The sequence below is a fragment of the Mixophyes fleayi genome, chromosome 1, assembly GCF_038048845.1.
Source record: "Mixophyes fleayi isolate aMixFle1 chromosome 1, aMixFle1.hap1, whole genome shotgun sequence".
Lineage (NCBI taxonomy): Eukaryota > Metazoa > Chordata > Amphibia > Anura > Limnodynastidae > Mixophyes > Mixophyes fleayi.
The window spans coordinates 355,578,417-355,590,322 of record NC_134402.1 but is presented as its reverse complement, the minus strand read 5'-3'; the positions used below and the strand labels follow the sequence as shown (position 1 = coordinate 355,590,322).

General features: G+C 39.2%; 1 protein-coding gene across 1 annotated transcript in view; it reads right to left on the bottom strand.

The window, feature by feature from the left end:
• Window positions 1-5,220: 5,220 nt before the first annotated feature.
• VPS37B (VPS37B subunit of ESCRT-I) overlaps window positions 5,221-11,906 on the bottom strand; it is a 33,032-nt gene continuing 26,346 nt past the window's right edge. The window contains exons 2-4 of the mRNA XM_075177746.1: window positions 10,526-10,697; window positions 9,827-9,909; window positions 5,221-7,645 (exon numbers count right to left, since the gene is read on the bottom strand). Of these exons, the coding sequence (XP_075033847.1) occupies window positions 7,139-7,645; window positions 9,827-9,909; window positions 10,526-10,697 (762 nt within the window). The 3' untranslated portion in view covers window positions 5,221-7,138. The remainder of the gene's footprint in view (window positions 7,646-9,826; window positions 9,910-10,525; window positions 10,698-11,906) is intronic.

Genomic DNA, 11,906 nt, shown 5'->3' with positions numbered 1-11,906 from the left:
TCTCACGATACTTCAACTTTATAAATACACGCCTCCACAGCAATCCATCGCCATTTGACAGAGGGAGAGAGCAGGGTGTAGTCATAGGCTAATTAGAGCAGGGACAGAGAATACAATATTGTTCTTGCAATTGCTCTAACCAAAATTGCTAGTGCAGAGAGGAGGATAGAGGTTTATTATTTTTTTCTTAATATTTGGCACTCCCCAGCACTTTTGGGGTGTTCCCCATAATTGTGCATAAATATTTCTGGCTGTCAAGTCATATCTGGCAGCAGTATCTACTAAAAATTTTTTAGCACACCTCAGTGGTTTGCGCTCAGAATGGATTCAAAGCAGTCCACATATGATCTGAATGAGCAACCAGGTTCTGTCACCAGTCCTGATGTTTGTTGTTTGACATCGCCTTGGCCAGATGACGTACTGGGAACACTGAGTGTTTTCAAATTAGTGCAAAAAACAAAAACCCAAAAATTTTTTACTGTATTGAAGCGAAAAAGAAGTGTAACTGAGCAAAAGTTAAGTGACGATAAAAAAAATTGCAAGCATGCCATTCTACACACGCAGTGGCAAAGAGAGAATGAGGCCTTCACCTTTGGCTATTAGTGGCAGATCCCAAAAAGTTACCCAGCCTACAATTGGTGCACAACTACTGTTACGCGTCAAAGCCGAGCTGCAAGATACCAGTGAGGCATTACAGGAGAATATTTGCTCTGATTCACAAATGACAACAATCCCTGTGGAGAGTCCATCCAACAGTGGGATGTCTAATCGTGAGCATTCTGCTGATGTGTGCCTTAATAGCCCGAGTGTAGCCGGTGATACCCAAATTGAGGATGCCACTTTGGAATTAGAAGAGGATGAGGGGGAGATTTGTGTAGGCAATGAGGGCGCTAATGAGGATGTTGATGAGGATGAGGTTGTTTGTGTAAGTCCTGCACCAGTGGCAGCAGTTCTGGCACGTGACAAGAAAAAGGCCATTGTCATGCCTGGGCATAAAACAAAAAAATCCACTTCTTATGTGTGGAATTATTTCTACCCAAATCCAGACAACAATTGTATAGCCATTTGTAGTGTATGTCAAGCCACAGTCAGTCGAAGGAGGGACCTTAACCATCTTGGAACCTCGTCTATGTTACGCCATTTAACGAGAGTTCATGGCAAAGTGTTGGGAAAAGCTGAAAGTTCTTCCCAAAAGAATACAAGCACTCCCTCATCAGCTAAGACCCTCCGCTCACCGACGGCTACAAAATACACCCACCACACCATCCTCATCAATATCCTCAGTAGCGCTCGGAGTTAGCCCGGCATCCCACTTAAGGCTGGATGACTCCGGCACTATTATTGATTCCTCTGAAGAAAGCGTTAGTCCTGCTGCTGCTGTTGCTGCTGCTGCTGGGGGTGAATCGTCATCCCAGAGGCAGGTTAATAAAATGAGCAGTCCTACATTTCAGCAATTAACTGTGAAACAATCATTTGCGTCCAATCTCCACAATAAACGCAGCTGGTTTTTCACAGTTCATTGAGGTTTTGTGTCCGCGTTACAGAATTCCATCACGACACCATTTCTCCCGTAAAGCTATTCCACAACTATACCAAAAAGTGTGTAAAAATGTAGAGATTGCGCTGAAAAATGCCATTCTGCCCACTGTTCACTTAACCACAGATATGTGGACAAGTGGAAGTGGCCAAACCAAAGACTATATGACTGTGACAGCCCACTGGGTTGGTCATTCACCTTCACCAGCAGGAACAGCAGCAGCATGTACAACACTACGTAACATTTGTCACAGGCAGGCCACTCTTTGTATCACCGGCTTCACTAACAGGCATACGGCTGACAATTTGTTACGCAAACAGAGATGTGATTGATGCATGGCTTATACCACTCGGACTCTCCCCAGGGTATGTCATTTCAGATAACGCCAACAATATAGTGCGAGCATTACAGCTGGGTGATTTCCAACATATTCCCTGTTTTGCTCACACCATCAACTTGGTGGTGCAGAGCTTCCTATGAAATAACGGTGAGGTGCAGGAGATGCTTTCGGTGGCCCGTAAAATTTCAGGCATTCAGCCACAGCATGTAGGAGATTACAGCAGCTCCAAGAGCAGTTTAACTTGCCCTGCCACCAACTTAAGCAAGAGGTGGTAACTCGGTGGAATTCCACCCTGAACATGCTTCAGAGGATGGAGGAACAGCGCAAAGCCATCCAAGCATATTGCACAAGCCATGACATTGGGAAAGGAGGGGGGATGTATTTCACTCTTGCACAGTGGGGAATCCTTTCAGTGCTGTGCAAGGTGCTAAAACCATTTGAAGTTGTGACATGTGAGGTGAGTGCAGACTCTGCTAGTCTGAGCCACGTCATTCCTTTAATTAGACTATTGGAAAAGCAGCTTGAGAAAATGAAGGAGGAGCTGAAAGCAAGCAATTCAGCAAAGTATGTTCTTTGTCGATCAAGTACTTAATTCGCTTCACAATGATCCTCGAGTTATTAAGATCTTGAACTCGGATCAGTACGTTTTGGCCACTGTGCTTGATCCAAGGTTTAAAACCTACATTGAGTCTTTACTTGTAAATGAGCGAGATGTGAACTTTTGCAAGGAGCTATTGCTCAGCAAGTTGGCCGCTGAACTGGGCCTCAGCTTGACGACGTGTCCTCCTTCACTTTCTCAAGCTGTTGCTCGTAAAAAATTAAATTTCCAAAAAAGAAGCAGGGAAGACACAGGGGGCAGACGAGAACAATTTAACATCTGGGCTGGTTTGAAGGATTTTTCAAAAAAAATGTGTCACTTTGCATGTTTATACTCATATTGGATGGAGTTATGGGCAAAGGATGGTGGAGGATTACTTACAAGAGGTAGTTGATATGGAAATGTCAGACAGTCCCTTTCCTTACTGGGAAGAAAAGCAGGCCATTTGGAAACCCATGTACAAACTTGCTTTGCAATACCTAAGCTGCCCACCCTCCAGTGTGTACTCTGAACGAGTGTTCAGCACAGCAGGGAACTTAGTCAGTGATCGCCGTAGAAGGTTACTTCCCAAAAATGTGGAGAAAATGATGTTTATAAAAATGAACTACATCTTCCACGAGGAAGGCCTTCACTATCCAAGACATCCAAGCACGGACTGTTCTCTAATGGCGGATTCAATCGGCGATGAATTGATAGTCTGTGATGATGACGTACACACTGATGAGGGTGAGGATTAAGCTGAAGATGATGCCGATAACATCTTTTTAAAACTTTCTATGTAAGTGTAGGGTGCAATCTAGCCCCAAAGAGGAAAGGGACTTGTGGCATTTCCATATCACATACCATCTTGAAAGGCTGCTGTTAGGGCAATTTATCCTTAAGGGTAGGGTGTCAGACAGAGTGACCCTAAACTGGCTTTGTCCATTTTTCATAATATTGTACAGTCTATAATGGCTGAATTTTTGGGTATTTTATACAAGTGGAGGGGGGCCTAGAGAGACAGAAACCAAACTGGCTTTCTCCATGTCAATTAATATTGTACAGTCTATAATGGCTGAATTTTTGGGTATTTTATACAAGTGGAGGGGGGCCTAGAGAGACAGAAACCAAACTGGCTTTCTCCATATCAATTAATATTGTACAGTCTATAATGGCTGAATTTTTTGGTATTTTATACAAGTGGAGGGGGGCCTTAAGAGACAGAAACCAAACTGGCTTTTTCCATTTCTTTACATATTTAACTATAAGTGTAGGGTGTAATATACATTCAAAGACGATGGCTGCATTGCCAATATGCATAGATGGAGAGGAAGACAATCTGTTTTGTGTGTAGAATAGGCCTACCAACGAAGAATTAAACTGTTTTTTTGGATGATTTATTACCTCAACAATTAGATTACTTGTCTCTAAAACAGTTGGAGCACTAAATTGGGTTAATTTAGGCCCAAAAACATGGATTTTCCAAAAAAATAGCAAAACCAAACCAAACCAAACAAAACCAAAACCAAAACACGCAATGGCGATTTTGCAAAACCAAAACACGACGGTAATCCAGATCCAAAACCAAAACACGGGGGTCAGTGACCATCTCTAGTTCCACACACAGTTCTCACATGTTGACCAGCTGTAAAGATTTTTACTAATGCTAGACACACCTGAAGCTGTCAAATTGCCTACCTACTGTCCACAATCCACATCTCTCTCTTCCCAGAGCCTTTCTTGAATTCTAGTGTATAATACTTTTACAGTACAACAGCTTGGGGATGTGTCTCAGGATCAGTCCAGACAAACCATAAATTGGTTAGTTTGTTTTTTTTATATCACTTTTGCTTGTTCTATCAATTTTCTTATAGCCTGTACACAATGATAATACAAAACTGTTTAACATAGGCACAATTAAGCAAATGCAATTTGAAGTCAAATCAGACACACTTATCATGGTGAGAGCATTAATGTCCAAATTGGCCAAACATGTAGGTTGGCAAATTGATGGACATTCAATGCGTCAGACCCTGTCGTCTAGGTCAGAATATAACAGGCCAATCTTCTTCCAACTGTGAACATGTCGAAAGGATCATTATCCAAAATTGCCTTTGTTTGTGAGCTGTACACTCTGCAATATAAGCTCAATTGGCTGATATCACAACATGCGCATCTGGCATTAGAGTGTCTTTATAGTGGAGCTATAAGAAAGTACTAATCTAATTGGTAATGATGCTGTTGTGGGGGGAAAAAAAACAAACCCAAAATGTTATTTTGCTCAATGGCACAACCATATTTCTTTTTTTCCTGTAATGTATTCTCAAGCAAGTGCCGTGTGGATTTATTTTATAAAACTGGTCTACATTATTATATAGTATTAGCATTTAAAAGCAATCTCTTTGTACTCTACATAAAAGGTATGCAAGAGGAATTGGTGTCCACTTGCATCAATGACTGTATTGGTAGCACTTGCTCACGGTAACTATTTTTGATTGGGGTCAGCTCTGCAATATATGTGGGATCAAAAATCATAATGCCTGCTTGAAGTGAATGAAGAATAGCATTGTAGAACCAATGTATGTCAGTAGATATTACCCTGTGTTTCGTTAGAAGTAAATAACTGATGGATTTGATAAGGCAATTTATTGTTTGGCTTCACTTTGACAAATGCTAAATACTAAAATCTAACCAGAAGAAACTTACCTACCTCACATTGATAATCAGAATGCTAGAAGCCATTCTTCTATGTCAAATGAGAAAATATCAAATCAAATCTGTAATTTATTGAAAATAACCAGGTAAATTAACAACTGCAGTATTAGTTATACAACACAAATAAACCTTTACAGTAATTTTACACTATAAACATGAACTAGTGTAGTGTCTGCATGGAGTCATTAAAGAGTCTTGTAGTAAAACATGGTCTACTGCTCTCCTTGCTTGTTGGACACCACAAACCTTTTTGGTCTTCAGGTAGGTAGTGCATAAGTGGTGTAATAGATGTGCCACACAGAATGCCAAACGTCCCTAACACGAGGGAAACTCATTACCATTTCATGCTAGTGGTCCTAATAATGAATGGACATAACACATGTCAGTGACAGCTACAGAACATGTTATTTTGATAACTGGCATATTACAGATTATACATGTTGTTCTGTTTATACTAGACTATAGGTATTCCTTAAGAGTTCAATAGGTCTGGCTGCTTTCTCTATGTCTAAACAAAATGACTTCAAAAGACCACCAAAAAAAAATGATATACCCAAATGTAAATGCTATTGTTACATATGTATATGTTAAAAGCAATGTGTTTGTAAATGAAAGTATTTTGGTGCTCTATAGACCAGCAATGCAGGTAAAGAACCACAATGCTAAAATATAACTTAAATGTTTAATTGACAATATATGGGGCACAAATTGACAGACTATGCTGCATCAGTAGTGCAATGTTACACTCGTCATCTCCTAACTAAACTCAATTTTGCCACAACCAATTTTCAACATTACCGCTAAGTTGGGTTCTTTTAACTCCTTCAAACATATGGCTTTACCCTACCCCATTAATGTGGCACTTAATCCTACTGCCAATAAAAAAAAAAAAAAAAAAAAAAAAAAAAAAAAAGAATGTATAAAATGCTAGCTCAAATGTCTTAAGACTGACGATAGCTTTAGCAATGTGCATAAATAAAAGGGCAGACTTTTTTTTTTTTTTTTAAGGTGATTTAAAAAAGGTATCAAGTACATGACATCTTTACTTTAGAAATCGGATATTTTTTTTCTTCTTCAGGACATTTGCAGGTATTGCAAACTAAGAACTTGTATAACAAATGAAGCCCTTACTTGCAATCAGAGCTAAGCAATGGGAAATATAAAAAGATATGCAGTCTCTTTTTCATAAGTGTCCAGGAGTAAGCAGTTGGTCTAAGGCACATCAAAGCCCCGTGCATAAATTTAAAAAAAAAATGCATTGCTGTCAGACAAAATTTGCATCCACTATCTGCATTTAGTTTACAGATTTTTAGCAACATTCTAATCCCTGAATGATCCTGTTAATGTCCTAGTTTTTTTTTTTAAGGTAACATTACTTGATTTCTTTCCTTCTTTTATTAAGTTTGAGACAAACTGAAAATCAGGTACAAGATATGCAGTGCAAACCTCACTATTCAGCACTCTGCTCAAACCTCATCTGGGGAGGTTACTGGGAACCTGAGGCGTTTGGCAATAGACCAGTGTGGTTAATTTTGTTCTCAAATCTCATGCACTGGTAGTTGATTTTAATGTTACCAATGGCTGCTGCACAACAGAACTATTCATTCCAATGCAGCACATATACTTCAGCATGGATAAAAAGCAACACAGTGGCACAGTAAATAGAAATCCATTTGCAGAAAATGATCTCTTAGTTCAGTCTGCACAATTGCTTCATAACCTAAAACCTACAAAATCTGATTTTCTCAAACCACACCCCAAAAAAATATTAGTTTAGAAGCCAAAAGATCTGTAATTCTCTTTTGAACATGGAAAGTACGAGTGCCCAGTCATTTAAAAGAAGCTGCAGATCTGTGGATTGCTGCATAGTCCAATATGTGCAAGGTTCATCCATATCCAGCTCACAGAACAATAGAATTGGTGTGAAGTTGGGAGCACCAATGTTTGAGTGAGGCGCACTAAGGCAGTATTACTCGAAGATGAAGCCAGCGTTGGGCGGGAATCGTGGAGGTGGTCTTTGAGGAACAGCTGGTGGATACTGTGGCATGAATGGAGAAGGGTATCCAGGATGTGACATCTGGGCAGCAGGCTGATATACAGCAGCACGAGATGGAAGAGGAGGACAGGGAGATGCGGCATAAGGGAGCCCAGGAGCAGGCTGCTGTGCAGCCGCAGTAAAAGGCGTGGGATACATTCCAGCTGAGCCTGGTGGTGGAAGTGGGACTGCTCTTCTAGGCATGACTGCTGGAGGCATATTATAACCTGACTGGAATGAGCCTGGAGGTACCTGGATGCCCTCGGGTGGCTTTATTTGTGGCTGCAGAGAAACCTGAGGGAGTCTTTGTCCTTTCAGCACCAGCTCCTGTAGTTTCTCAATTTTCACACGGCGTAAATGTGATAATTTGCGTTTAGATAAATATTCATCAATGAAAGAATCCAGCTGGATATCACCATCCAGAAAGTTTTCTGCCATATTCTGTGTAAAACAAATAAATAAACAATAAAACAATGTTAACATAACTGTTCAAACCAATTTATTTATAGAGTAAGGGGCATATTCAATTGTTGGCTTTACAGCAAAAAGTAACGCGCCCCGTGCACTATTACCGTCATTATGGTAATAGTGCACGTAAATACCAGTATTACGGTACTTTTCTCTCTGGATTTCAGGTTGCGGCTCAGGGAGCTGCGAGCTGAAATCCGACTTACTATTACCGTAATACCGGTAATAGTTTTTCCGCGGCGGAAACCACGGACAATTGAATATGCCCCTAAGTGTCCACACACTGTGGTCAGGGACCACTGAATGGAACCACCTATAAACAGGAATTTAGAACTGTGAAGCCTACAGTGTTTGGTTATTAGGAAGGATGGTTTAACAATACTGCAGGCTGAGTTTATAATGATTTAATCACACAGACATATAACATGGTAGATAGTTTATGCACTTACATATACTATATATTACTTATGTACACACACACACACACACACACACACACACACGTCTATGCATTACTTTCACCACTGACCAGAACATTGCCACTTCTATGTATTACTAATAGAGCAGTTTCTTAATGAGTTCAGTTTGGCCGACATTAATTTGGTGTATTAACAGGACGGACACAGTAATGATTACAATATTAATGTTTTAACCAAGTACAAATAGTTAAAAACAGTATTGTGACTATCCTCAAACTATTGAAAACATACTCTTGTTAATGTCTGTGTAAATGGAACAGCTTATACCGCTCAGTAACTACTTCCAGAAGTGTGTATGTGGAGGAAAGGGTTCCCCTGACCAGCTGCACTGTAACATACTTTAAAAAAATATTTTAATATATTGCAATAATGGACACACGAATACCACTTCAGCTATCTGCTAAGTATAAGCAGAGGAGTCATATAGTCATCCAAGCCTGCCACTTTAGACACCAGTATTCATCAACATAATCAACATTTATTTATATAGCTCCAGCATATTCTGTAGCGCTTTACAATTGGGGCCAAACACAGTAATAAAACAATACTGGGTAAGTAAGAGGGTCCTGCCCCCAAGTTTACTATGGGTTTTGCATGAAAGAGGGAAAAGGTCATAATCTTCAATCAAAATGAACACTCAGGCCTTTAGATCCAAGAGAAATGTTTCTAAAAATTATGGAAGTGCTATGATTAAAGTACAAATGCATGTGAAGTATTTTTTTTTTTTTTTAGGGAACTCTAGAATCAAATCTCAAAAACAGGCAAAGTATTTCAAGCAGAGTTATCCAAATTGCATTTTCAGATGATACAAGGCTGATGAATGCTCTAAGGCAGATAGAAGAGCCACAGATTGCCTAAGCTGACTCTAATGCTGCCCAAACCGATCAGTCCAATCTGACCAGACACAATAAGCTCAGCTGGAGTGGGGTCTCCGTGTGGTTGGAAGATGATTACACACACACACACACACACACACACACACACAGGCTAGTGGGGTCATCTTCCAATCGCATTTACCAACATGTCTGATAATGAACGATTTTGAGCGGATTATTATCTGGCTCATTTAGGACAGAGCACACAGCTGTATCGGTCAAGTCACCCAATATTGCATCACGTGGCCACCTTAAAGCTCCAATATGCAGTTTCAATTTTCATGATAGAAGTTTAAATAAAAACAGTCTGGAGATAACCTATATAAAGAGTGATAGCCCAGTTCATGTTTTACAGCCACTAAGCAGACAACAGCTATCAAGTATTGACTATGCTTCATAAATATGGGTTTACAGATCAAGGATAAATTGTATCTTCACAGACACTTTGACGCTGAGAATAAACCTAAAAAGGTGAGGGAAACCAACATTCTCTGAAGTAGTTTCTCATAAGTCAAGTCTCACAGGACAGCATATCTTCTTTATGGTACGTTTTCCACTTTCTTATAGGAAAGTAATTTGCAGCAGTTCAATCAAATCCCTATTCAATGACAGTCTTATAAGGTGGTAGATTGGACAGTTCATCACAGGCATAAGGCAAGATATAACAGTAGGCATTTAGGTTTTGGTAATCCAAGAGATTGAACATAGCCATCATTTTGGGTTACCAAAAACTAAATGCCTACTGTTATCTCTTGTCCTATCATACCAAAACTGGGAAAATGGGGATGTAGCAGCATTACCTCTGTCTCCTCCTCTATCTTGGCTCCTTCAGCCTGCAGAAGTGCCAGTAATGTTTCCAGTGATGCATTGAGAGACTGCTGGTCTGTAATTAAAAAAAAAAAAAAAACAACAGACAAATTATAGTAAAATAAATTGAAACAACTCTAGGTCAGGCAAATAAAAACAAGCATACAAACTTCTACAAAAAGTCTCCTGCAATATAAGATATCTTTGTATAACATAGGCATATGCAGAAAAGGGAGGTCATGCAGCAGTTTATTTTACAGTGTGACAGACACATTATTTATTACTGGGCAACTGTGACATAAGAAAAGACTCCCAACTTATTTGCCTTTATGTATTTGTTTTACATGGAAAACCTACAATTGCTACAAATAGATATATAATATTGTCCACACCTTGTCACTGTTTATTCACAGGAATAGGGAAGTTACATACCAGACTTCATGGTCAGCAGTACAAAGGTGTATTGAATGCATATAGATCACAATTTTTGTTGTTTTCGTGTTTTTTATACTTTTCGAACTACGCGTTTATAACTATGTGTTTGTATATGAAATATCTATAATCAATATTATAACACACACAGAGCTGTAAGAGAACAGTTTATTGGTATAATCATATCATTGAACTAACAGGTAATCAGCACATTAGTTTAGAAAAAGAAAGTAGTAACAAGACTTTTTAAAATATTTTACCCAGCTTGGTCTTCTTTAACTGATGCGATTCCATGATAGTCTGCAGCTCTAGGTATTTCTGTGTTAGAGTTGCTTTTAAGTTCTCTAACTTGGGCTGGTACAGTAGATTTGCTTCTGCCAAGCTCCTATTTCCAGCAAGTGTCATTTCCTTGTTCAGCTGTACATTCTGAGCCTACAGAAAGACAGAAAGTGACACTGTATTAATATATCAGCATTGTCACCTTAATAGGCAGGAGGTTTTACTTACATAAGATTTTATTTTAAGGATTATGTAACCCTGAAGCATTTTTAGCCATATTTATCTCCAACTTAAACTGGTCTAAGACTGGATATAGGCCCTAATACGTTGCCAATACAACAAACACAACAATTTGAACGTCCCTTAAGTCCCTGGACATACAAGAGTTGTGACTATCTTCTTTTCTTGCTGTTTTATGGTTCGCTTACTTTCCTTATGTAATAACAGTTAAAATAAAATATGCATCATGGTGGATGTCAAATTAAACATTACAGTAGTGAGTGAATATGACAGTCAATGAATTTTTTTTTTTTTGCAGGTGAATTGCTTAGAATGTGGCCAGTAAGCTCAGTGGGAAGTTGCATCAAAAGGGCCCACACAAATATTTTCAGAAAACTAGAATTAGCATATGCATGTCACAAACCTGTTTTTATATGATAATCCAGTTCCCTTCATGTCATCCATTTAGGATACATATGTTAATAAGGTTTCTGAAAAATCAGGGTGATATAGGTATTGAAAGATGTTAATCCTGACAATTATTGGTGTGACTCAAGGGTATACACAGGCAGCTTCAAATAACACAAGCTCCCTATGTATTTATGTAATAAATATAAAACTTCAAAGCAATCTTCTTCCTAGTTCAAGAGATCTATACTCTAAGTTTGTCCTTGTTGCTGTAACAAATCCATAAGCTGTTAAGAAGAGAAGAATTGCTTGGCTGTGTGCTAGTGTATGCTATGTTAACTCTTCAAATGCTGGTGTGTGACTGGTTAACCATTTGGCTAACAAAAAGAGCATTTGTGCGTACCAGTGGGACACACTAGCTGTGTTCCAGCTAAATCTGTAACCCGTGTGAAAGGTGAGGGCAAGATTCTGCTGTGCTCTTGATTACACAACTTCCTTCTTTGCTGTTGGCAGTGAAGCCAAAATCTTTCTTTGAATAAGGCCATACCAAAAGGAACGTGGGGCAACCGCTCCAGAATGCTGTGCACTTTTGTTTAACCTCCATAAAAAAAAAAAGGCCTTATTAAAAGAAATATTTTGTAAGCAAGTGCTTGCCATACCACAACGTGACTGGGTACAGTGGCATAATGTAAAACGACTAATTTCTTGTCATTTATGGTTGGTGCTATATAAAAA